Here is a 27,328-nt window from a genome sequence, read left to right on the forward strand (position 1 = left end):
GGTATCTCGGTGTCAAGTCTGTATAAGTAAAAAATAAAAGAAGATTAAGTGAACAGTATTAGTAAGATTCCTTGGGTTGCACCATGTCACATATTAACACGACTCAATAAATCAGATGATATGGTCTCTTCGCCTTAGTTTTTAGTTTAAATAAGAAAAGAATGAGACTAAGTAAATATCTATATATATAGTTCGAGTACTATAAATTACCGTTATAACTAGATATATCTGGAGTCCTTAAAAAAATGCATTGAGTATAAAAAATTAATTAATTACTGAACATTTTGTTTTGCTTGAAGCTACACTCACACATAAATGTATGCATACTCGTACATATTCTTAAAGAAGCGTAGCAAAAACGAAAGTACGCTAATCATTTCCTGCATATGTATTTATGTACTTAAAATATAAAATTAGCTAAATCACGAAAAAAGCTTTTCATTTTTATGCGTCCGATTATTGCTAACTGTATTTTTATATTTGTCTACCAACAGCTACCGGCGCAGTGAGGACCTCGACGATCTCTTCAACATGACTTCGAGTTCGAAATCGCAAGGATCCAGCCAAGGCGATAGCAACTACATGTTCAAGTCGAACAAATCGCTGGATGTTGAGGGACTTCACGAGGAGTTGTTGATGGCCTAAATTGCACATACATGTAGTAAAATATGAAGTATATATATACATATGTATGCATATACATATGTAAACAAAAACAACCACTTATATGCAGTTGCATGGTTATAAAGTACATATGTACATAGAGTATAGATACATATATTTATACATATATGTGTATACATATGTGGTTATGTATGAAGAATTAAGGAAAATGTTGCATTAAGACGCTCCTCAACTCCCCCTCAATTGTTTCGAAAATAATCTTTTGCACTACAACAACAAATGTAAAGAAAGTATTTCTTTCTCTCAACAGTTTGTTATATTTTGGCTAATATGTAGTTGCCACATATTACTATATATAATTGTTGTTGTTGTGACTGTCCAAATCGTAGCAACGCTCGTGTCACAACCTACCAACCAACTTAAAACGAGTCGAAATACACACATACAAGCAAATGTAGATGTATGTGTTTATTTATATAGTATATATAAGATGCATTTACATACATACGATATGTTTAACCCTTGAAGAACAAACTCGACTTTCGACTATATGCAAAGCAGAAATGTTTATAAGTAATAATGGAAAACCAAAAGGAATACAAAAGCAAACAAAAAAGTGGTGTGAAACCGCAATTTTAATTAGTGCAAAAATATTTAAGTGGAGTTGTATTTTATTGAAATTTCATACAGACACGCTTGCTATAACTTATAACTGTAAAAGACGATTGGCTTGGAAATGCTTTGCTTATTTTAGACATGCTTCAATGTAAGTATGTAGCTTGCATTTGGAAATGCGCGCATAGAATATACGCGACGTTAGAAAAGAGTCTTAAGAAAACTATATTCCGCACGCACACTAGTTATGTTATGTAGCTTAATTTATTTTATAAACAAAAGATATATGTATGTATGTATGAATATCGAAAATATTGCATATTATATTTATGTAGCGAAATGAAAGAACAAAAAAACTAGAAAACAGCCAACAGCCAAACAAACAAAGAATTCAAATCCCAAAAACCGCTCAAAAGGCAACCTTGCATAACGGTTAATGAAAGCATATAAGACAAAATTTCATTGCAATTCATCGACGCTAGTCCTCTTAAACGTTTAAGTTACTTGTTTTAGTTTTACATACTTACATATGTGTTTATAGTTATATATCTTGTATTTGTATGTGTATGTGTATGAAATGTTAATGCAGTTTTAGCCGAATTATAGACCAAAAGGCAATTTAAGCACTTTCAGCAGTGTGTTTTGAATAGTTTCTGAATGTGATATGTGTTTAATTATATATTTAATATATGTACATACGTGTATGCTGACTATGTTTAAAATACACAAGATGTTATTAAGGCTAATTTATTGCTAAATTAATTGTTCAATACATTATTATATTTTTAATGATTTTAGTAGCGGCGTTAGTATGTGCCCATCTTTTATAACTGTTAATTGTGGCTAATGTTCAATGAATGATCTAAGGCGTATGCTGCAGTCTCTAGCCACGGTATTTTTCAAAAAAAACCTTGAAAATAAAAAATTTTCGAAATTGGAGCTTCTATAACGCTATTTTTCAAAAAAAAAACATTAAAAATAAAAATTGTTTCATTGAAAGAATTATTATTTCCTAAAGCTAAAATGAGCTCGTATCAAATTTATATTTATAAAAAATGAAGCTTCGAATTAAAAAAAAAAGGTTTAAAAATAAAAATTGTTTCATTGAAAGAATTATTATTTCCTAAAGCTAAAATGAACTCGTATGAAAAGTTTAAATTTATAAAAAAAAAATTAAAACTTCAGGCTTCTAGTAACGGTATCTCAAAAAAAAAAATTTAAATAAAATTTTTAAAAACAATTTTTTTCATTGAAAGAATTATTATTTCCTTAAGCGAAGATAAGCTCGTATGAAAAGTTTAAATTTATAAAAAAAAATTAAAACTTCGAGCTTCTAGTAACGGTATTTTCAAAAAAAAAAAACTTTAATAAAATTTTTTTCATTGAATTGTTATTTCTTAAAGCGAAGATTATACAATTTCAATTTTTTAAATTTATAAAAATTAAAGCTTCGTTCATTTCTAGTAACGGTATTTATTCAAAAAAATTAATTTTAAAAATAAAAATTTGTATCATTGTAGTTTCCTGAAGCGAAGATGAAATCGTATCAAAAGTTAAATTTATAAAAGAAAATAAGTCTTCGAGCGAACGGTATTTTTCAAACACAAATCTTTAAAAACAAAATTTTTTTTCAAGATGAACTCGTGTCAAAAGTTTAAATTTATAAAAAAAATTAAAACTTGGAGCATTTTTTGATTTTAAACCATATTGTTTTCTGGTTTGTTCAAAAAACTTCTATATAGTCACCTAAAATGAAAAAACAAATCATCATCAAAAACAATCGAAAATCGCTGTCAGATATAATAACCAATATATAACCACTTTATAACGAAAACTGAAATTTTGTTTTAATATGAGTGCATATTAACGACTATATAACCAATATATAACCACTTTATAACCAACACTCAAATGAGTGGTTTGAATTATATCGCTTTTGCTCCGCCTGTAAACTTATGAAAAGTAATGTTACATTATTTTGCATTTTAGGTGAAGATATAGATAGTAAATATGTTTATATATTTGTAAAAAGTAATGGAAATGCTGCTCGGAATTTCGGTGCGATTAAATTTTTCTGAAGCAAAATGAATTTATGGCTTCGGTTTTGGCATGGAAAACTTTAACTGGTTTCGAAATTGACCATTTCGTTGCTGAAAAAGGTAGTTTTATCAAGTTTCATATTTAAATGAAGAGACCGCTATTAAAAATCAATTTATTAAAAGTTAAAAAAAAAAGCAATTTATTTGAAATTAAAAAATTCAAAAATGAACAAGAACTTCGAATACCACTAATTTCTATAATAAAAAACGAAGTAATTAAGAAGCGATAAAAAGTCACACACTTACTTGCGACAGTGCAGCGCTACTTTAAGAAACGATCACGCGATTTGATGCGAAGTGAACGTTTTCCTCAGTCAAGCTCTCTTGAAAGTGTTCATATTTTAAATATTTCGATATTTTTATACACAGCATAAAAAATATATATTTATTAACAGTAATTTTATTTACAACATAATTTTACTTATAATTTATACAATATAATTATTAAATATTTTTTTTTAATTATTTTTTGTTCGAAAATTATTTTTTGTTATATTAAAAGGCTTCATGCTGAAAAATGCCATATTTTTTAAGTAACTAACTGCTATTGAAGCAATAAGCGAGCATATTCAACACAACCAAATACATATGTACCGACGATATTATTTTTTTAAGAATTTTTGATTTTTTCAAATTTCATTTTACGAAAAAAATATTTGTGAGTTAAAAATTGTTTTAACAAAAAAATATTTGTAGCAAATTTCCAGCGCTTTCGGCTTACACATACACAAATCTGTAAAATATTTTAAGCAAATTTACAGCGTACAAAATCGTAAAAGAATATACAAAACAATAAAAACAAAGCTTTTTCATGTGTAGCTGCAGTAGCTTCTAAAAATAATGAGAATTTATTCAAATAAATCTGTATTGAATAATAAATTATAAAAAAATAAATTATAAAAAATAAAAATTATAAAAAAATAAATTATAAAAAATAAAAATTATAATAAAAATGAATTCTAAAATGTCGTGAAACTTTGAGACCACTACAAGACACAAATGCAGCGGACCCTACTTGTAGATAGTAGGGAACTAGTTGGCTCTCGAGTGTTACCTCGAAAGTATTCGCTAGGGTTGAAATACTAAAACAGACACTGGATTAGCGGAAAATATGTGTATAAATTGAAAATTGAAATTTAAAAGAAAATGTGAAAAGTAAATGCTAACAGACAAACCCCATATATTGTATTCAAAGCTGAAATTGAAATTAGAGCTAAAACAAAATTGTAACTGGGTACTGTAAGAAGCCATACCTTAAACAAAATAAATAATTGCTGCATCTGTATATTTAAAATATATTGAAGTATGATTTTTTAATATTTTTGGGAGGATTGCCATTAAGCTCGAAGAGATCAGCACACAGCAGATATTCTTCGCATGAAATTAAGGGTAAGTTTTGGGTTAAAAAATTTATTCCTTTTTTTAAATATTATATAAGTTTCAAAACAATAAATTCAAAAGTATTTGAGTTATTTTTTATATATTTAGAACTCACTTCAGTGAAATAACTGACACTCTTTGAATTATCATTAATATTGGAATGTAATGAATTACTATTGGTTTGTTGTTGTTGTAACGGTTACTTAGCCCACGTTAGGATGATAAGGATTAAAAAAGTTGTCATCGAGGTCATCCAACGGTAATTCCAGGAAACATACTGGGTCGGACCTTAGCGAGAGAGGTGTCAGAGTTAGCAGGGCATGCAAAAAAGTGATTAATGTCATGCGGAGACTCGTTGCATGCTGGTCATATATTTCATATGTCGGGTCTATTCTGGATAAGTAGGAGTTTAACCAACTACAGTATCCAGAACGAAACTGCGCAAGGGTGACTCTTGATTCTTGCGGCAACTCGAGCTCTTTGTCTGCAATGGGTGGTGGTTTGACTCCATGTACGCCATTTACCGAGAGGGAGGCGGTGAAGGTATTAATGTCTCCATTGTGAATGACAGTCAGTGCAAGTCTGAAGTTTGTTGCGTAACGTCGACTCATCGGTTGTTGTCATCGTCCATGCCTCTGCACCATACAGCAGAAAGGGAATAATGAGTGACTTATAGAGTTTTGTTTTTGTTCGCCGATCGAGGACTTTACTTCTCAATTGCCTACTCAATCCGAAGTAGCACTTGTTGGCAAGAGATATCCTGCGTTGGATTTCAAGGCTGACGTTGTTGGTAGTGTTGATACTGGTTCTAGTGTACTACCGAAATGATTTCTGTAGAAGCACTCCAGCGGAAACTACTTAGAGAGGAGTTCATTATGCTACTTAACTGGGAGCACACGGCACTCACCGTGCAGGTGTTCGATGGGAGACATCAAGAGGCCTCCCGTTGTAGTGCGGAGTGCAGGGTTCTAATATGTTTGTAGCTTCCTTGTCTGCGTTTCACTGCATCCAGGCGACCATATTGGTGAGGCGTAGTTAATGACCGGCCGGCCAAATGCCAGCAACGTTTGTCTTTTCCAAATATGCTGCCGGTTAGCGAATTGAGGACTTTGTTGCGGATCTGTACTTTTGGGGTCCCTACGGAACTCCCTGTTTAACTCTTCTCAATTTAAATTTTTTACCTCGATGATTGTCGACCGCTCAGGTAGTTCATAGTCCACCTCTTCAGTTCTGGAGGAAGCGTAGATTTTTCGAAGTCTTCTAATCCTCTCGATAAATTCTTTGAAATTGTGCCAGTTAGCTTTATTAAAGTTAACAAAGGTTCTGTTGTCTATAAAAATAAAGTCGAGAGGTTTCTCGATCGACATAATTATGGATAGATACGAGAGTTAGTTAGTTTCATCCGGCCAAGGGCTGTACTTTCGGAGATCCAACCTCGTTTAGATCGGTAAGTTTTAGAATTGTAATTGGTTGCAGTTATTGGTACTATAACCAGAACTCATAGAGTGAAGAGTATATTTTCAAAATCGTAGCACTATATGTGCATAGGACAAGCGACGTCTCAACTTCCAAGCCAATATCCATTTTAATTAAAAATTTCAAAATGTACAGGATTTGTCCGGAAAGTAATAGAACTGATTTTCTTCCACCGCCACTGTACTTCGGACCGTGTGCGCACCGACTGGATTCGGTAGAGGGCGTTCCTAGCTAACGAACGAGCGGCTGGTCAGTTGACTCCGAGCACCTGGAGAGTCAGTACAAACATTTTCGCTCGACGTGTTTCTGTGAGTGGTGCAAGTCGAAAATGCAGCGTTCGTTAGAGCAGAAGTACGCGAATAAAATCTGTGTGAAACTCGGTAAATCTACGACAGAGATATTTGATATGATCAAACTGGCTTACCCAGATGTTGCTTTAGCAAGTAGTGGGCCAGGAAGAATAACGTAATCACAGGTGACGAGTCATAGATCTTTAAGTATGATCCCGATTTTTTTTTTTTTTTTTTTTGGGACGCCAGAGTAGATCCAGGCAGCATGCACCTCGGCTCTCAAGTCTATACAGGAGAATGCCTTACGTGACGCCTTCAATGCTTGGAAATCGCGTTGGCAGCGCTGCATCGAGCAGAGGGAGCCCATTTTGAAAGTTTTTAAAGAATTGTAACGGTCTTGTTCAATCAATTTTTTTAAATCGACTCAGTCCTCTTACTTTCGGGACATTCCTTGTATACAGCTTTTTCTGAATTCTACTTATCAGTCTTACCGTTAGAAATTAATAACTATTTCTTTTAAAATAGTTTTTTTTTTGTTTTTACAAATATATGTTAACGCAATTTTTTATTTCAAATTCATAGTTCATTTTTTACAAAATTAATAAATAGTACTACATGCAATAAAAAACAATTTAAAAGCCTTCAATATTTCGTATAATTCGTTTTTTTTTTAATTCAATTATATTACGTATTCAATAAGTGCGTATATAAATATACATACACACACACATATTTTCAAAGTGCATGTGATAAGTTTACAGATTTGAAATGAAATTATTTCATATTGGCCCTGCCAGGATTATAAAAATATAAAAATGACAAAGAGTTAATAACAATTAAATACAATATTAATTACTTATGTATGTATGTATGTTAGTAATATGCCGTTATTATTCTCTTCATATAACAAAACTAAAAATAGACGTGTACATTAAATTCTAATGAGTGAGGATAAAAACTAAAGGCAGTAAGAAATAAAATGTTCCACAAGCTGCAAATTTTCTTAAAGTTCGCGAGAAAATGATTAAAAATGTTTTATGCTTAAACATTTTTACGCTTAATTTTGAGATTCTTTGTTATTTTCGATGTTTGCTCTCTGAACAAATTGCACTTGGATTTCGTGTGTTTTTCTTTAGATATATGTATACATACATATGTAGGTACGAAATCAGCAACGCTATAAATCACAAATTGATATACATATTATATTGACATATCTAAAACATATTTATTTTCGAAGCATTGAGTTCAGTTTGAGTTCTACGTTTTTAAGTAGCTTCACTATTATAATTTCACTTGGGCAAAACAATTAATTTCATGAGGTAAGTTTTATAAAAGCGTTTAAAAATTGCAATAAATAAAAATAATCAGCGCCAATTTTTCACTCAATTCTTTTTTTAAATAAGCTTTAAGCACATATGTATATACCTTATCTTTATTCCTTGACTACCAAAATTAAATAAATTGCTGTTTGCTCACACATCGTCCCAGTAGTACTTTACATTATCACGTTCACGTGGCACATAAAAAGCCGCACAAGTGCTTTCCCACACCTCTTTTGGATACTCCCACTCCGAACTGAAGGCCCATTGCTTTGTGTCCAAGTCGTAGGACTGTACCGCGGATGTGGCGCGATTAATGGTTGCCGTTGAGAGTAAACCGCCGATAAAGTAAACTTTTCGCTTGACGGCCGCTACGCCGGTGTAATACTTAGGCATTGGATTTCGTGATTCTGTAATCCATTGGTCGGTGGTTACATCATACACATCTACGGCATCAGCTAATACTCGCATTTCAGTCACTGGATCCTCATACCAACCGCCAAACGCATAAATGCGACCATCGAAAACAATCAGGACATGGTCGGCACGAGGTGTTGGCATTGGGCAAAGTTTATGCCATGTGTTAGATTTCGTGTCGAATCTCCAAAGTGAGGCAAGTACAATGTGCCGGTCAATGCCACCTATATGGGTATTAAGCGAAAACTTGAACATGTTTACAAACACTTATAGCCTTATAAAATTTCGCTTACCCGATATATACAACTGATCGCCCAAGACAACGCCCGCATGTTGGCTGCGATTCTCCGACAACGCGGGCAAGTACTCCCAGCGGTCGGTATTCGCATCGTAACGTTCACAATTCGAAACTGTCATATCGTGTGCCCACAGTTCGGCGCCGCCATCATTTTCGTTTAGCTCACAAACTCCACCCACCGCATATAGAAAATGACTGCCCATGGCATTCAGGGAGAAACGACAACGGTCTGCTTGTATTGGCGCAATACTTTTCCATTTGTTCTTGGCGGGGCAGTAGCGAAAGCCAAATGGATGTATGTATTCCTTGAGACAGACATCATATGAGCCACCTACCACATACAAATCGTTGCCGAGCACTGCTGTACCATAGTTGCCTAATAATATATAAATACGAAAAATATTAAGCTGTTATGTTCTTCCGGGAAAAATTAATAATGTACGTACATTGTTCAATGTGTGGTATAACGGTAAGACTTTCCCATTTTCCTTTGGATGGTAGATAACAACTGATACGATTTGTGAGTCCATTTGTTTCGAAGCCCCCAATCTTTACTAAGGCCAACTCCATGCCACGAGTGTTCGTTAACACCTCGGCGGAAAGTAAATCATCTGCATAGACATCGGATAATCGCAACTTCAACATTTCTTGCTTAATCATTTCATCTTTCAATATCCGGTAGTAGGCCGATGCAATCGAGTTCGGTTCAGGTTCTGCATTCCATTTGGACTTAATGGCATTCAGCGCACACGCACCGATTTGATGAAATTGTACCTTTCCAAAGATACGACGTGTCAGCTCTGGCTTTAAGTCAGACTCTAAACAATATTCCAGTACAATTTCGAGAACTCTTTGTTCTGAGCAATCCACGGGATAATTACAAGCAAGTACATGTTCAAATTGATCCAATGTGAGACTTAATAAATCCGGTGTTTGCGCAAACTCATCGAGTCGTGAACACATGTAGCGGTAGGCCTTCATTTTGAGTGGTTCCAGAGAGTACAAGTCTGCCAACGCAGCGATGGCAACACAATTATCCAAATCAATTTGTGACTCAAGAAAATGCGAACAGGCGTCAATGGCTGCTTTCATTTGGATATGCGTCGATACAGATAAAACATCTTGCACATTATTTCGATCTAATTCCAATTTTGATGTATAGACATATTCCAGCAGCAGTTCCATACCGTGAGCGTTTATACCATTCAGTTTTATTTCAGATTGATGAGCTTCACGCATGGCATCCGTGAACATGGCGCAAAAGTAATCACTGCACGCCGCCAATACAACACGATGAGCCTAAATAAACATAATTTAAATATTAATTGTATTCAGTTTATTTTACTTCTATAAAATGAGAAAAGAAAAAGAAAGGAAACAGTTCATACCTTAAATATACGTCCTTCCACAATCAGAGTAACATCGAACAGTTTTTCCGCACAACGTAACGCATTTAGGCCCCTCAACAACGCTTCGGAATGTATGATTTGCAGAAAATTATCATTGTTTGCATTACGAGAATATGTTGATGATGAACAAACTGTGCATGTTGGGTTAGCACGGCTTTCGGAGCTACCCTGCGAAATGGAAGCAACGCCACCGGCCATCCTTGCTGACGGTACAATTAAAAATGCTTCAAATCATTCAAGATGTTACCAGCGCGATAATTATTTTAACTTATTTTACTTATTTTTAATAATGCATGTAAAGCACTATAGCACAAAGTGGAACTGTTGCAACAAGAATAGATACTGGCTTTTAATGTCTGTGAAAGTAGTCCACTATATTGACACCACCGTATTTAGGTTTGATGGTGTGCTACTTGTGATGTCATTGACAGCAATTATTATTTTTCTATGAACACTTCCGCTTATTCGTAGCGATTTTCTTGTTATCTCCAAAAGCACGTCTCTTATCTCTTAAGTTAGCAAAACGTCTTCGCAATTTGCCACCCCTCTCCTCTTAATTTGAATTAATAATTACTTATAAGATTCTCGTATTGATGTGCTTACAATTATCAAGGTTGGGGAATCCACCGTAAACATACATCTATACATTACCATCAGTGTGAAGCGTTTCGACTGTTTTTAGCAGGCTTCAATGGAATATGGTAATTTATTTATTTTTCCAATTTTTGTTATAACATCAAAACCATAGCGACAAGCAAATCTATATACACATTTTTAATAGAAGTCACAAACTGTGGTATGATTAATTTTTCACGAGCCTCGATCAACCTAGTTGGTCTATTTCAAGAATATTTGATATATTTTTGCAATATGGTAGATTCGCAGAAACTGAATTCTTTTTAATTGAAAAACACAAACAATGCACAACTTATATCAGGCAACCAACTTTTCCAATAAGAACATAACGCTATTTTCCACAAAATAATTTATTTTACTATTGTAGTATTGTAGTCTTCGAGTAGTATTAACGACAAAATTTATAAAATGTGAAACGGCTGCAACTTTCATACAAAAGTAGAAATATTTTTCCGCGAACGTGCATAAGATAAGGAAATGAAATTGACAAATATTAGACAAATTTTGATTGGATAAAAAGATCGTAATGACGTTTGAGGCCGAAATTGCAAAATGTCAGGTGAGAACCCACAGGGTAACTCAGGTTCTGTAAAAAATAAGAAACTAACGAGTATAAATAAGCTTCGAACGTTGATTTGAATTTATGAAGGCTATTTATGCATTAAAAATAAGTAAAGGACCGAAACAAACAACAACAACCCAATAAACATTTTTTCTTGAAATAGATATTTAAAATGTTGTATAAAAACATGAATATTATTACTCTGTGGGAATAACAATTAACAAACAATATATTGGAAAATAAGGGAAATAATTTTTAAATTGTTTTTAATTTATGTAATCGCAGATTTGATTTCTATATGCGTTTGCAAGAAAAACTACAGAGCTTGTTTGGTGTTCCCTTCGCTTTCTGTTAACAGTTAACATGAATTATTCATTCAATGCTCTGCTCTGTTCACTCATTTCTGTTAAGATTTCTCCTTCCGAGTCGATAGTGATGAAATCCACTAATAGAAAAATCATGGCTCTGACAGTTTGTACCCCTGTTCGCAATTGTACCTTCTCTATAATATACGTTCTCTGGTAAATATTTACTCTCAATCCTACACCTCTCTTTCGTAAACAAGATTATCGTTGGCAGCGTCTTGCAATTATCGTTGTGTTATTGCGCCACTTATTCGTTATCTATTAAGTCAGTGTTACCTTTATACGTAAAAGTACGCTTTCGCAAATGGAAATAAATACATGCTAGTGCAGCTCTGCTGTTGTTCATTTTGTTTGAAGAAAATTTCCTTAGTTTGTTGCCGAAATTGAATGTAATAAGAAGTGTTTAGAAGTGTTATACTGTTTGCTATGTTAATTTGAAGGCATAATTATATCCCGGCTTTTTAATAGATCTTTACGGGTTTTTCACAAGTTTATATAATTTTTAAGAATTGTGTTGTAAAAAGTTTGTTTATAACAGTGTTAACAACAAGTGCAAAAAGTGATTATCACTTTATATTTAAAACAAAAGAGCATTTGTTGACTTACAAAGAAAAAGCCAAGAAGACACAACACCATTTCTTACACCGCTTGAATTTGAAACATGTAGAGAAAATCTCTGTCGCGAAGAATGCCTCACGTAGGCATAAAGACTGGTTGCTGAAATTGTTGAAATAGCAACGTCAACATTTTTCATTTCTGTTTTGTGCAATTAATGTGACCACAAACTTTCTTACTAAATTCAAAATAATTTCGTAAGAAACCACTGTTGTACCAGCTAGATGTACCTTTTGAAAAATTTAAATAATTCGCTTTGTGTGGTCATAACGTTCATAACAAAAACTGCGCTTATTGGTGATTCTGCGCTTATTTCATATTTTCTGGATAAAGCTGGGATGCTTTTGTTCACCCGAAAAAACTCCACTTGTCGAACTGGTTTTTAACTTTCTTCGCCGAACTAAGCGATACACAAATACTCACTACACCAACGTAAGCTGTACACACAAGTACCATTGAAAGAAGTCTGGTGTCAAAGCAGAAGCAGTCTTTAGTTAGTCAGCCAGTGAGTTTTAAGGCGACAAATCATTTTTATCTTAATGTTTGGAATCTCAGCAGGCAATAAAACAGGCAGCACCATAAAATTGCTTAATAGCAAACAGTGGAGGTAAGTTAAACACCAGCGCACAGATTTGTTTTATTTTATGAAATATTCATTTATATTAGTTTGTTTACAGATATTTAAATCAAAAATCTTCCCTAATATAATTAGCATTTTTAAAATAAAAATAAAAAGTTTATATCAAAATGATTATCTAACATGTGAACAATATAGAAACCTTAGTCAAAATAGTTTGAAAAAATTTAATTATTTGCTTAAAAAACTATCGAAGTGGTATGATTTCAGAATTTTTTATTTTCGAGTCTTTGTCGTTAATGGCCTTTTATCTGTCCCATCTTCGTAATAAAGGGATATGGTGCTCAATGACCACAAGAAAGTAAAAAAATAAAAAAAACTAAACGCGTAACGGTAGGTGATTCAAGATTAATTGAAGAACAAGGTCAAAAACGCCATATAAATTAGTTACTTACATTCAAGTAAGTTAAAATAATCGCAATAGTCATGTTGGTGGCACGTTTTCGAATCTACAAAAAAAAAGAAATCAAGAACTAGTTTGTCGATTAATTGAGAAATAAATTCATTACCTAAATCTTGATTAAATGGAATTCTCTAATTCCTCTAATTTCCTCATTAACTAACAAGCAATAGCTGTTCGTTTGTAAGTGGCGTAAGACCAGAAGTTGAAGCACGAATAGTTTCATTGGTAAAGGTAATATACCAAGCAAAGCATATCCAACCTGCTATTTTTTTCTTGTTACTGCAACCAGTAAACGGGTTTTTGTCGAAGAAGATAAAGAAACATCAGACTCCTGCTCTTGCTTGTCAATAAAAAAATGTTGTGATACACATTGGAGCTAGTTATGTTGAAGAACATACTTAAAGCCAGTTTTTTCAATACTGATTTCGTTATATAATATTATAGAAAATATCTGTATTATGATATATGAAATTTGATAGGCCTCTGCAAGGTGCAAACGAATTTTCACTCGCTCCATTGAGTTTAAGCAACACATGTTTTTAAGTAAGTGCAGAGCGTATTAATTCTATTATTTGCTTAATACTAACAAATTTTACATAAAAATTAGTAATATATGTATGTATTTAATTAGTTTTTTGTCGACAAAACTTGATACCCTTCAAAAAACTTGTTTGAGCTTAAAATCAATATTATTAATATTGTATTTATAAATTGTCAACAGCATAGATTGAAATCGGTCTTTTGTTTTGTTTTTATGAATATATGTATGTATGTATGTATGTGTGTATATCATACTGCTTTATTTAGGTACATACATATACATATGTAGCTGTGTAGGCATGGTAAAAATGCCTCGAAAATGAGGCTTTTTTTTACATATGAAGATATGTATTAATAAAATCTGAATATTTACAAGTGCAAACAAGTTAAATGCATATGTACATATATATACTTTTATGGGCGCAAGTATAACATAATTAAACTCACCAATTTCATATCTCACTATTTGATAATTGACCTAAGTTTGATAAGTATTTCAAAAATTTAATTTTGGGCATTCAAATTCAAAACAATAGGGTATCACATGCATATGTATGTATGTATATATGTATGTATGTACTTATACAGGTCTAATTAAAAAATTATTTGCATTACAGAGTAAAACTATAGATTCCGCAATTTACAAAACACAAACAAAGGAAGCTAATAATTTAGTCGCCAAAAATAACAGAACTGTGTTTAAAAAACGCTGTCAATTAGTATAGTAGTAATTCACTTAAGTTATTAGCACTTATACACATATACATACATATATGTATGTACATAAATATAAACGTTTGCACTAAACAAATGAATATGCATACATAAAGAAACGGTTTTTATTAATTATCGTAAAACGTTAACGTATGTGGACGTAAACAAAACAAAACTTAAGATCGACGTCGTCTTCATTTTCAATTTAGTCGTCGTTGCGGCTGTTCGTTGTCTCGACAACGTGTTGATTGTAATTTTTTGCTCTACCGGTCCAGACCAGATCATGCGAACAGTAAATACTCGTACTCACAGTGCCGCTAAAAAATACCATTAAAACTTATTAGAAAAATCTGAATATTACAGCTCGCTTAGATGTTGTTTGGTATTGGTAAAAATTTGAGTTGTTGGAAAAAAATTGCAAGAAACGATTTACTCAAAAATACCAAAAAGTACCTAATATTTATTACAACATATGTTTATATGTAAATATAATACATACATACCTTTACTTTAGCTAGTTTTTATAGTTTTATAAAGAGCTTGTACAATGTACATACTTATCATCAAGTCTCCATGCACTTTTTCTTTTCAAATTAATTTCTGTCTTTATTGTTTTTTTTTTGTCCTAAATAAGAAAACACGTTTTTTTTAAACGTCAGCACATCTTTTCGTAAGCATACATACTTACGAATAGCGATTCTGCTCATTCAATTGGTGTCTCGTTATTTACAACTAGAATGTAGATACATGCATACATGTATGTACATATACCGAGTATTTTAGTAAATACCATATTCGCATTTATTGCAACGGTAAATTACACTTTTACATACATACATATGTATGTATATCTACTATAAAAAAATGAAATAAATCTAGGCTGACAAATGGACATTTACTTGAATGCATTTTCCTCAGATCGCAATGGCATCGCTGATTATAATTAATAATTTATGACGTATGTACAGTTGATGTAGAAAATAAATAAATACTGGAGACTGTGCAGGCCACTCCATGACCTTAACCCTATTTTTCTGAAAATATTGTGAGCCAACTTGCTTGTGTGCTTTGGGTCTTTGCTTATAGCAATGCCCAATGTAGCAGCATTTCTTCGCGGGCATAGCGTAGCATTAGTTCCTGCATAATTCGAACGTACATAGTACGATCCATGGTTTCCTTAATCCAATATGTACATATAACTCCATATAATGAAAAACTTACCCAAATCATAATAATGGACCCCCATATTAAATTGTTTTGGTAGTGGTTTTTGGTCCTCTTACTTATTGACAGGATCCCCTTGCACGCCATTGCACGATTTTGGATTCTATTGTATATAAAAAGTCTCTCACTTTCGCTAGAGGTCAATCGAGGTGGTCATTTGCAAAATTCAGCCGTTGATCCACATGTTTTTTTGATAACAATGATACGAATTGTTTCTATGAAAAAAGTACCACGTACTAAATTTAGTCGAAATTCGTTAGTCGGGTCCCGAGATATGTGATTTCACCAAAAAGTAGGCGGCACCCCTCCAATTTTCATACCGGCTCCCATAAAGCCTTCTCATACCATCACGGAGGTGAAATTGAATGTCTCTCTCGTTATTGATTATTTATTTTATTTTATTGATTTATTTCACTTTTAGTAGGTTTTAACAATACCGTTATATTTGTATTGAGAGGGTTATCTTCCGATTTCTTCCATTTTCACACTGTCGGTAGGAGTTCTTATAATATTTGCACAAGGCTAATCTGGTTGTTATAGCTTTAGTGGTTTAGGAGACACATACAGGGTGGCTGATGAATCTTGCTACATTAAGAAACTCAAATAATTTTTTTTTCAGTGTATGGAATTCATTTTTCTTTTATTCATGTTAAAGCTTATTCAATTTTATTAAATATAGCTTAATTAGTTTTAAAAATAATGGAATTAAATGCATGAAAAGACAGTTCAACATGTTTCCATCCTCTTCCACCATTTGAAGCATCTTCTGGCAAAACTCCAAGCGAATCGGCAAGTCTGCAGCGTTCAGTTTGTTGGCCATTTGAATTTTATATGGGAATAAGTCCAAATCTTTGTGCATAATTGACTGTAATGACTGTCTGCTTACACCCATTTTAGCAGATAAGCTTCTTGTCGAAACACGTGGATTGTTTTGTATGGCAGCAGCTACAGCAGCGATTGTTTCCTCCGTTCGAACTGAAGGGTTTCGATGATAAGGTCTTCTGTTGACTGTCCCATGCTCGGCAAAATTGTTTACAAGTCTCATTATGGTCCATCTGCTCGGAGGATTGCGCCTATACTCTCTTTGAACCGAAACTACAGACTCCAGTGCGTGATAGCGGCGGACAATCCAAATTCAAGTTTCAGTGTCCATTTTTGTTAAATGTAAAAGTCAATCTGCAAAATAAAAAAAAAAATTAACCAGATTCATTAAATAGAAAAAAAGTTATTTAATTTTTTTTTTGGTAGCGGCTTTCATTAGCCACCCTGTATGTAAGTATGTACATTATACTTATTATAGGGCGGGGTCACGCCCACTCCTCAAAATTTTTGCCCACATATGTCTTTTGCTACTTCGATCCCTTGTGCCAAATTAGAATTTTATATCTTAATCTATCATCTGCGAACTCTTACTTGTTTTGCCAAGCAACGCGCATACCAAGTTTCATCAAGAAGATAAACTGTCACCCGGATTTGAACTCATCAGCTTAATCATTTTAATATATAACGGATTTTTCAATACGGACGCTATAAAAGTAGACCGATAGGGACAGCAAACGACGCCATATTCTTTCCGCTTTTTTGATATTTCTCTTCAGTAAGGTTTGCCATTTCGTCATGGAAAGATAATCGATCCAACAACGAGTAAAATTTATTAAAATTTACTACCGAAATACGGAGTCAGTGGCCTCTACTTTAAGAGCGCTACGTCCAATTTGTGGTCGTAATAATCGTCTTGTCAGTTCAAAAATTGAGCGTCTAGTGGAAAAATTTGAATCCACAGGCAAAGCACAAAATGTTCCCGTGCCAGTAAGACAAAGAGAATATTGCTGCCGCTATCGCGTCAATTGAGGAAGACCCAAATCAGTCTCTCGCACGTCGATCTCATGCTTTGGGAATCTCTGTGACGCCGTTGCTCGAATTGGATGAAATGGACTTGGACAATATGTGGTTCCAATTGGACGGCGCCACAAGTCACACAGCGAATATCATAATCGATTTATTCTAAGCCAAGTTTGGTGAACGCCTCGGTCGTGCGATTGGACGCACAATTTCCAGTAGGGCTACGTCAAGTCTATGGTCTTTGCCAACAAGCCAGCGACGATTGATGAATTTCGTTCGAATATCGAAAAACCGTCGAAAATTTGGTTAATCGTCTGGCTTACCAATGGAAAGTCGCTAAGTCTAATTAAAATTCTATTGTCAAATATTGTAATTGCCACAATATTTTTGAAATTTCAAAAAAAAAAAAAAGATTGTATCATTGCTTAGTCAGCTTGACAATCAAGTATTTTTGCGGTTTGTCCGCTAGCTCGTTTGACCTTAATCTACGACAACAAGTGAACAAAGCACGTTGATAAATTAATTGAAACCTCGTTTGCGACTGCACCTTTCTCGGCGTCGTCGCCCGCTGCGGCATTGCTATGATCTTTCGGCATTTTTGTTGCCGCTACGAATATTTCAAACAAGATATTTTTCGTATTCTATAAATGCGTGAAGTTTTATTTATTTTCACTTTTGGCTCAATAAAAACATATGTATGTATGTATAGTATGTATGTACATATCTATATATACATATGTATTTGAGTGGACCGTATTGCGTTTGCAAGTTGTGTGACTTATACGTAATTGGCTTACATTTTTAAACCCTGAGCGAACACGAACCCCGAAGTTTGTAAGGAAACGTCGAAGGCCCTATCAAATATACATACTTACATACAAACGATCTGCGTGAAAAGCTAAGTCGTCTTTCTGTGCATTAGGTTAGGTTAGGTTAATCTGGTAGGCCAATAAGCCACGCCCAGACAGTTTTGGTTCTTTGCGATACCGGACGGAGTTCAGTTGCTAGGTGAGGAATAGTCCACCCAACGATACCTCCAGTGTATCATACCGCGGGGACCACAGATGTTTACAGCGTAGTCCTGCCAATGCGGGATAAGTGCGCAAGATATATGTATATACTCCATTGTTTCCCTGGTGTCCTGTTCTAGACATTTCCTAAAGTCTTCTCGATCTGTCAGCCCCACCCTGCGGGCGTGTGTCGCCAAGAGACAGTGACTAGTTAGTATTCCCATCATGTTCCTACGGTGTCTTCTATCGAGTGCCTATAGGAATTTTCAGTACTTCCGATATACCGTTTTGAACATGACTTGCAGTTTTGTACTGAGGTAGTTAATTCCATCAGGTTTTGATTTTCTTTACCATGATTCTGTTGAGATCGTCGTATAGACAATGCAACTAAATCAAAATTAAGATTTTGTAAGAAAACTTGAACCTGTGAAGGGTATAATAGCTTCGGTGTAAGCGAAGTTAAAATTTTTTCTGCTCTTTTTTTGTAGTTACGTACGTAAATATTTTAATTTCTTTCAATTGACACTCGCTTTTTAACTAGTAAGCAGAAATGTAATAAAATACAAATCGGCCTGCGAGGTGTGGTCACATAAATTCCAAATAACAATGCTACAAGTAACCGAAATTGTCTTTGGAGCATGATTTTTAACGTGAAGCCTCAAATTATCCACCCGCCAACTAACAAAGTTAAGTAAAAGAACTTGAAGCGGTCGAACAAAGCATCAGCTCTTTTACCAACGTTAAACGCTTGTTGATGCTGCATAAAGATTTGTATAAACATTTACATATAATGTATCCAGTTATGTATGTATGTATGTATGTATGTACATATGCATGTATACAAGCCCTTCTTACAAAGTTATTCGCATGGTTGTTTCTTCAAAGTACACATAAAACAAGTTGGCAGCCGGCAACTAAACTGAAATTCCAATAGCTTTAAACAACAATACCAAGCTTAAGGCAGTAAAGGCATTCAGAGTTGCTGCGATCTGCTTTGAAGATCAATGCATCATGCAGCGATTGTTTAAAGGCTTAAGTATGCAGAACGCAAAATGCATGGCTAAACACATGACTTACAATCAATTCTCTTATTTTTGAGTTACCGAAAAATTATTAACAAATTACCTGATTTAATCTTTTTAGCTAATTCTAAGAAAAAATATTCAATTATAAATTAAGATTGGTGACGTTCGGGTTATGTAGACGTGACTATCATGGGAACGTCGTATATAAATTCTCCGAATTTAGTTATTGTAATTAAGAGGCAGACTTAATATAAAATAATAAAAAAAAAATTTTTTTTCTATTTTTTTCAATATTATGCTTTTTGAGTAACAGCCATTTAAGGGGTGACATGGGTTTACGGGTTTCAAAAAAAAATGATTTTTTATTGTCTTATTAAATTCTACAACCCCCCTAGAATATTTTCCTATATATTCAAGCTGATACGAGTAATAGTTTCGGTGGACTTGTGCGCTCGAGGCTAGCTAGGCTAAGTGTGCCGTCTTTAAACGCTTTTTTCACGAAACTGTGTTTTTGAAACGGTTGGTAAGATTTCTCGAGAACTACTCAACCATGAAATTTTACACGGGTCTTTGAGATAGAAATGATCCCATCACTATAAAAATTTCTGAATTTTCTGTATATGGTTCACCATACAAGGGCCTACCAGATTTTTGATAATATAGATAATTTTTTCAGGTTTCATCCGCGAAGAAGTCAAATTTCAATTCAGTAGTGGAAGACATTATCAGAACCGTTCGAGATTGCGCGTAACTCGAAAAATATTTAATTTTTATCAAAATTTTTAAGTTAAACAAAATGATTGCTTTCATGTATTTGTCGACTTTAATATAAAACAGATGATCAAAAAGGTTAAATTAAAAATAAAGGGTTTGATAAATATTTGGAATCACTTCATAAAAATTACTTTAAAAAATTATTTAAAAATTCGCTTACGAAAACATTAATTAATTTCCTATGAGGACCGTCAGAATCTGCTGTTTAGTATCCTTTTTTAGCCGGCAGGTAAATCGAACCTGACAAGAGGCACCAGCAATGCCGCTATGCAAAAAGCATCCAATTGAAGTTGAAGTTGTTATTTGTTGTTTTTGCGCTCGCATACTTACTAGCCTCGGCCATAAAGAACGGCCGACACGCTTTATTTTACGAATTATTGCAACCAATGGCGTCTGTGTCTTCCATGTTCTAAACATTCTAACTAAGCCGTGCTGCAATTCTCTCATAGTCGATCAATGATCAGTAGCAATTGTTTATTACTACTAAGCCTGTATATATTTATGTACATATGTATATGTATTACATATATGAATTATGGTTGTTGTTTAGCACTTGGTGGTCTATTGAGTTCTCCACAGAGCGTCTGCATTGAGCTGCTCCACATGTTACGGTCTTAACGTTGTGGGCTCGGGCCGTTGGGACCAGGCATACTCTTGCCGATCTTTGTCTTTGATTTTGTAGCAGCATGAGTAACAATCATGCTACAAGCAACACAAGCTCATGGAATTTATGGTGACAATATATCTTTAGTTCGTGCACACAATAAACATCACGTTTCTCTCATTTCTTACCAGGTTTATATACACATATGTATGTATGTACATATATGGTTTAATGAAAGGTTTGGTAAAAAGTAGTTAAAATTACAGATTTGTAAATTAAATGGAAAATTAAAATTTAAGTCACGCAATAATTGTTAAGCCGATTCAAATCAGACTTCAGAACTCTAAATATTGGTTATTTGGAAAATGTAAAAATGTTGTCTGCGTCTTCAATTAAATGGATTTTCTATCGTATTTCAGTTATCTGAACCAATGCACCATTTACTTCGGAAAGTTTTAGTGTTCTTGCTTGGTCCTATGAATCATAATCGTTTTGGCAAGCTTAAAGAGGTATTTTGAGAATTTGGTATTTGGCGAAAAATGTCATGCATTTATTCTTTATTCATTACACCAATGTTTGACAGTTTTGTATTTGTGAGTTTAGGGCATAATATAATATAGGGTTTTTTAATAAAGAAAAACAAAAGTAGACCGATAGGGACAGCAAACGACGCCATATTTTCCCCCTCTATTGACACTTCTCTTCAGTACGGTTTGCCATTTCATCATGGATAGATATACGATCCTACATCCTTACAAGATCAAATTGACGCAAGAGCAACAACTTGAAAATAATTCGGATTTTTATCGAAAATCATCTTCAGCGATGAGGCTCATTTCTGGCTGAATGGCTTTGTCAATAAGCAAAATATGCGTTATTGGTCAGGCAGCAATTCACACGTATTCCATGAGTCACCATTGCATCCCGAAAAAATTACGGTTTGGTGCAATTTATGGGCCGGCAGCGTCTTTGGGCCGTTCTTCTTCCGTGATAATAAATACCGGCACGTTACTGTGAATGGTAATCGCTACCGCTCAATCATAACCGAATATTTTGGTCCCGAATTGGATGATATGGACTAGGATAATATATGGTTCCAATAGGACGACGCCACATAGCGAATATCACAATCGATTTATTGAAGCCAAAGTTTGGTGAAGTTTTTTGGAAATGGCCCAGTCAATTGGTTGCTTCGGTCGTGCTATTTGACGCCGTTAGACTATTTCCAGTGGGGCTACGTCAAGTCTATGATCTATGCCAACAAGCCAGCGACGATTGTTGAACTTCGTACGAATATTGAACGTGAAATTGCAGCAGTATCGGCTGATTTATACTTGAAAACCGTCGAAAATTAGGTTCAGCGTCTGGACTTCTGCAAGCGTGCCCGTGGTGGCCGTGCAAAGGAAATCGAGTTCTATGAATAATGGCTTGGAAGGTACTTTCACAGGAATAAAAAAATTCATTAATATCCCAAACCGTTTTTGTTTTATTTTTGCGCTCTTATTGAAAACCCCGTTACTTCGATAGTTTCCACCAATATTGGTAAAACTTTAATGGATGCTTATATGTATGTATATCTTAATGATATATAAAATAGTGAATATATTAAAATTTTATTTCTTCCTCTAATTTGTATAATACATAGATAAATGTTTATTTATGCTATTATATTTCACTTTCTTTCAAACAAAATAGCATTTCAAAATAAGCCAACTATAAATAACAACCACTGAAAAAATGTCTTCGTCGCGTAATAAATTCTTTAGTAGCGGCAAATTATCAAATAAGTCTGGTTCGTCAGGTCTCCGCATACTTTGGATACCGGGGGGACGTAAAAGCCATCCCAAAGGTCGTTTCGACTCCACCAACAAACATGTATCGCACAAAGGTGAACAAAAGAAAAACGAGGTGTGGTCCCTGGGTGGGAGTAAAAATCAAAAAGACCTATTCGATGCGTAAGTTCTCGCTGTATAAAATACAATACCTAAAGAATTTAAACAAAAAACTTGCTTTATCTTTTAATCTGGTGTTCTACAACATCTTCCATCTAATCTGTACATACTTTCGCAATAATTAGTGGATGATGGCATTAAATAGCATTCGTAAGTTAATACAAATACAATTCATCATTGTGTTACTTAAATAACTGTTTTGACACTACAAACACCATTTTATGTCATAATGACACGAGCATGTAAACATTTCATTACGATTCGAAAATTCATTCATTCACATTTAAACCTACTTCATGACTTAAATTGGTTTGACAAGTTAAACTAATTAAAATTAAGTTTGTACATAAATAATATAAATATATATGCAAATATTAAAAAATTATAACCAGCTAACATATATAGTATGTATGTACATAACTAATAACATATCTTGAAAATGATAGTTTCTAAAATGTTTAAGAATTTTATTTGTTTCAATTAAATCAACCGCCAAATCGATTTGGTTTCGAAACGAAATTCATTCAGTTTCGCATAAATATCTACATTTGTATATTCCATGGATATCTAGGTACTTTATACTTATATCACACTGACGTCCAAGTTGTCTCGGAGACTTAATACAATTGTAAACAAAACTTCATAAGCACGCTCCATAACAAAAATTTGCAACAAATGAGACGGTTATTGTTTTTGTTTACAATTCGCGCTCAACTTATGTATAAACAAAAGTTTTTTTTTTTTAATTTAGTGCATACGTATGACATACATACATGTATACTGTCTCTCTTTCCAAGCTTTGGAGCAATCATATTTCATTGAACGAGCTTGTTGTGATCGTTCCATGCTCACAGTGCCTATATTTGAAGCGAAGTGAAGCTAAATCACTGGGCACTGTACTCGCAATTTGAGCTTCTCCATATTACGCTCGACTGGATCCAACCAGCACACATGAATATGCTGCTGGCAAATCTCAATCTCAGCTGTTCAATTATTATTAGAGGAAGGTGTTTGGTTTAGTGCTTGCGTTGGTGTGCCAAATGGTTGATTGCGCTTGTTTGGCGTGAGATTTTCCGGATTTTGAACTGCTCATTAAACAGCGCAACATCAGCAACGCGGATGCCGAAGATGTTGAGCATCTTTCAGTGTTATTTTATCCGTTTAATTTGCTTCTTCTGCTGGTATTTATTCGCTCTGATTTTCTGGAGGTGTTTAAATAACTACAACAAAGGCAACCTTAGACAAAAAGAAACAATGTAAAAATTGTTAAAAACCTTAAAATCCAAAATCTGAGTACATAAAAGCGAAACGTACACCGATTAGTCATTGAGTGCAAAAGAGTTTTTTGTCAAATAAAGTATATGTATGTATGTACGTCATTCGTATATTCAAGTGTTGAAGTCACACAAGTGTATGCTTTACATATCTAAATCGAAAAGAAAAAGTAAAATATTTAACAAAATTTAGCAAAATTTTTAAAATCATTCAACATTAACATACATATTTATATTTATGTGCATTATACAACCCAACCATTATTTATTTCATATGTACATTGTCATTTGATACTTGTGACATCATCATTTAAGCCTAACCCAAGCATTGTTGTGAACGCGATACGCATACAGAAAATCCAATAATTGACATACAATTCCATCGCATTGCACATGTAAACATGTAATTATCGTACAATCAAATGCCGCATATAACTTAAATGCGCACTGGCTAACTACGTTCATATGCCTGCTTACATACATACAATCATACATTTGTACATATTTACAAATATGCACATTACATTCATCGGCCTAACGCATTTTTAAGCACCACATCGCCCCCGATTGGTTTTCTAATATGCTTTTTTCTCTAATTTTTTATCCTTTAGCGATCCTGACAATAACCTCTTCGACGGTCCTTCAGTATCTGGCATAACGTCAGCTGCTTGTGCCCTCGGCGCTGTGGGTGTGGAGAAATGTACCAACTCAACAACTACACCAACAATATCTATCTCAACAGCCGAAGGCAGCTTAAGCGCTGATGCCAATGTTCATAACGCAGCACAAAGCCCCAGTAGTACAGCCTCTACAACGCCTCTAGTGTCTATACCGAACAGCCCCGATACTGGTGCCACACCGAAATTAATTGTTATTACAACTTCTAGTACAACGGAGAGTGACAAAAGTCCCAGCTCTAGCAGTATGCCGGCCAAAACTGCGTTTACAACTGTGACCACAACCACAACGGCAGAAATAATGGATGTAAGTATTTACGAATTATATACATACATATGTATATGACTTTCATTTAAAAATATTGGTAAATGGATATACTTACACATTAACATATTATATTTTTAACGTAGGAGAATCGTTTTTCAATTCTCGGCAAGGACATTTCGAACGAGGTCGACGTATATGACCTGCCATCACCACCTAAAAATGGTCTTAATACTCCACCACCTGAGGGTGTAACGAGTGTGCTCTTGAATACATCGGCTGGTACGACGGCTTCAACAGCGACCACACCGTCGCCGTCTAACACACCTAAACAACATAGTGAACGAGATTCTGTGGCTGGTTTGTCCCCCAAAAAGAAGCATCACCATAAAAATGAAAATAATAATCATCAGGTAATATCGATTTGCTGTACCAATGCTGTTGTATTATTCATTAAAAAATAATAATAATAATGTCCATTTCAGAATGATATTGATTCCATCGAAAGTATATCCGATAATACAAAATTGCCAAGTAACGATCTTGAATGGATTGATGAGCTACTTCTCGAACGCAATGGCAAGGAATTGCTCAGTAAGAAGAACAAGAAAAAGAAAAAGAAGATCTCAACTACGAAGGAATTAGACCAACTTGACGGCGTATCGAGCAAGCAAAACGCCAAAGACGGCGCTGCCGATGAAGACGATAAAGTGGTAAAGTGTCTTTACTACACATTGATGTGCTGCGATTGTACAATCTCTTAATAGACCACTTAGTCCGGAACAACAGCAATTATTTTTAAACAAAATGTGCAGTTAAGAAACTTTGTATACAATGTTTTACAAAATCAAAATATTTAATTAAACGAGTCTGTCCAGTATATATATATATTTATATACATATATACAATTAATAATATAAAATGCAAAACGAACTTGCATTCGCTGAATTACTTAAGAGAAATTGCCAATTGTTAACATGAAATATTCCTGCTGATTAGATAGTACGTAAGGTAAATATATATGCGTTTAAGAGCCCTATATTGGAGAATAAATACGCTCTTAATATTTATGTATTTAATACAAAATAGTTATAAGTTATTGTTATGTAATAAAAAACATTCATATGAACGATTTTTATACATACAAAAATATAAGCAAACATATACATACATATGTATATCTCTTTTATATAAAAATGAGTACATTAAAATCGCTATTTTAATAAATTGAAAACATGCAACAGTGCAGCTGAAGCACGACAATCTGAAAACAATACTATTTGTGTTTTATTTAAATTAGAAAGAATTTCAAAATAGTATTATTAGGAATATAAAATATTAACTTATATCCATACCTTTTTCGGGATTTAAACTTGGAATAGACATTTTTGACACTTTTAGTTGAAACGTTAGACTGTTGGATTATTCGTGTTTTTTTTTAAATTAACCGTATGTAAATTCAAAACTGTTCGTTTGACGATAGAAAACTTTCAATAATTTTATCAACAAATTATGTATAAAAAACGCCGTTATACATACATATGTTTATTATTATTTCAAGTAAAATGTGGGAAGAAAATCAAAAGAAACCACATTCGAAGAAAGCAATATATGGTAATATTTATTCTACAAAATGAAGGAAAAACGTTGCAAGATATATCAAAATTTACCAATAGAAGCTTTTCAACCATCCACATCATTTTGCAGAGGAATTAACTGGCAATATAATCAAATATTAAAAGTTAATTTAAGATTTAGCGCGGATGAATCTGGGCTTTGCAGTCGTTACATATTTCAACAGGACAACAATCAGACACATTTGTATACATAGCTCTCAATACAAATCTGGGTATATTGTACAACACCCCAAAAGTTTTTGGAACGCCCTCTCAACCCACGGATTTTAATCCGATTGAGCACTAGTGGGTAGAAATGGAACGTGTTATCCGCAAACACAACATAACAACTACGGTCCTACAAGAAGCAATTCTCAAAGAATGTGAAGAAATCATTGCAGAATTCTCCGAGTTTTTCAGTTGAAGTGTTTTTAACAATGTTCCTTTAAAATTAAAACTAAATTTTTGAGTTGAAATAAAAGTTAAAACTACAATACTAAATAAAGAGTGTATTTTGATAATAATAAAACTTTTGTAAAATTTACTTAAAGTATATGACAATAATATCTTAAAAGGAAGAACGACTTTTTATAAAGAAACCATAATCTTATATAATTGATATAATATATTTCCTATATCTTATATAATTGATATGTATTAAT

At 33.7% G+C, this 27,328-nt stretch overlaps 3 protein-coding genes across 6 annotated transcripts in view; 2 read left to right on the forward strand and 1 right to left on the reverse strand.

Annotated features, from left to right (window-relative positions):
• The window catches only part of LOC120774310 (kinesin-associated protein 3), a 51,901-nt gene extending 50,219 nt beyond the window's left edge, over positions 1-1,682 (forward strand). For both annotated transcript variants that reach the window (XM_040103841.1, XM_040103842.1), the window contains one exon: positions 495-1,682. In XM_040103841.1, the coding sequence (XP_039959775.1) occupies positions 495-645 (151 nt within the window). In that variant the 3' untranslated portion in view covers positions 646-1,682. The remainder of the gene's footprint in view (positions 1-494) is intronic.
• Positions 1,683-7,142: 5,460 nt separating this feature from the next.
• On the reverse strand, positions 7,143-11,052 carry LOC120773956 (kelch-like protein 26). 2 transcript variants are annotated; one of them, XM_040103185.1, is made up of 5 exons: positions 10,859-11,052; positions 9,910-10,767; positions 8,968-9,820; positions 8,517-8,897; positions 7,143-8,447 (listed from the first exon to the last, which is right to left on the reverse strand). In XM_040103185.1, exons 2-5 carry the CDS (start codon positions 10,126-10,128, stop codon positions 7,960-7,962), a joined length of 1,941 nt encoding a protein of 646 aa, XP_039959119.1. In that variant the 5' UTR covers positions 10,129-10,767; positions 10,859-11,052; the 3' UTR covers positions 7,143-7,959. The 2 variants fall into 2 exon arrangements, with proteins under 2 accessions (XP_039959119.1, XP_039959118.1); XM_040103184.1 differs by having other exon boundaries at positions 9,910-11,052.
• An 832-nt stretch (positions 11,053-11,884) lies between these two features.
• On the forward strand, positions 11,885-26,182 carry LOC120773957 (cell wall protein DAN4). Of its 2 annotated transcripts, XM_040103186.1 has the most exons (5): positions 11,885-12,715; positions 22,577-22,836; positions 24,719-25,091; positions 25,196-25,462; positions 25,535-26,182. In XM_040103186.1, exons 2-5 carry the CDS (start codon positions 22,619-22,621, stop codon positions 25,811-25,813), a joined length of 1,137 nt encoding a protein of 378 aa, XP_039959120.1. In that variant the 5' UTR covers positions 11,885-12,715; positions 22,577-22,618; the 3' UTR covers positions 25,814-26,182. The 2 variants fall into 2 exon arrangements, with proteins under 2 accessions (XP_039959120.1, XP_039959121.1); XM_040103187.1 differs by lacking the exon at positions 22,577-22,836.
• Positions 26,183-27,328: the final 1,146 nt, after the last annotated feature.

This window comes from Bactrocera tryoni, chromosome 4 (assembly GCF_016617805.1).
Source record: "Bactrocera tryoni isolate S06 chromosome 4, CSIRO_BtryS06_freeze2, whole genome shotgun sequence".
Lineage (NCBI taxonomy): Eukaryota > Metazoa > Arthropoda > Insecta > Diptera > Tephritidae > Bactrocera > Bactrocera tryoni.

What these genes read in the sequence shown, in the direction of transcription:
- LOC120773956 (XM_040103185.1), bottom strand. Translation starts at nt 10,128, where the DNA reads ATGGCCGGTGGCGTTGCTTCCATTTCGCAGGGTAGCTCCGAAAGCCGT. An exon ending in TATACCACACATTGAACAAT is followed by an intron (nt 8,898 to 8,967) that starts GTACGTACATTA and finishes ATATATTATTAG; the next exon opens with GCAACTATGGTACAGCAGTG. An exon ending in CGATCAGTTGTATATATCGG is followed by an intron (nt 8,448 to 8,516) that starts GTAAGCGAAATT and finishes ATACCCATATAG; the next exon opens with GTGGCATTGACCGGCACATT.
- LOC120773957 (XM_040103186.1), top strand. Translation starts at nt 22,619, where the DNA reads ATGTCTTCGTCGCGTAATAAATTCTTTAGTAGCGGCAAATTATCAAAT. An exon ending in CAAAAAGACCTATTCGATGC is followed by an intron (nt 22,837 to 24,718) that starts GTAAGTTCTCGC and finishes TTTATCCTTTAG; the next exon opens with CGATCCTGACAATAACCTCT. An exon ending in ATGAAAATAATAATCATCAG is followed by an intron (nt 25,463 to 25,534) that starts GTAATATCGATT and finishes TGTCCATTTCAG; the next exon opens with AATGATATTGATTCCATCGA.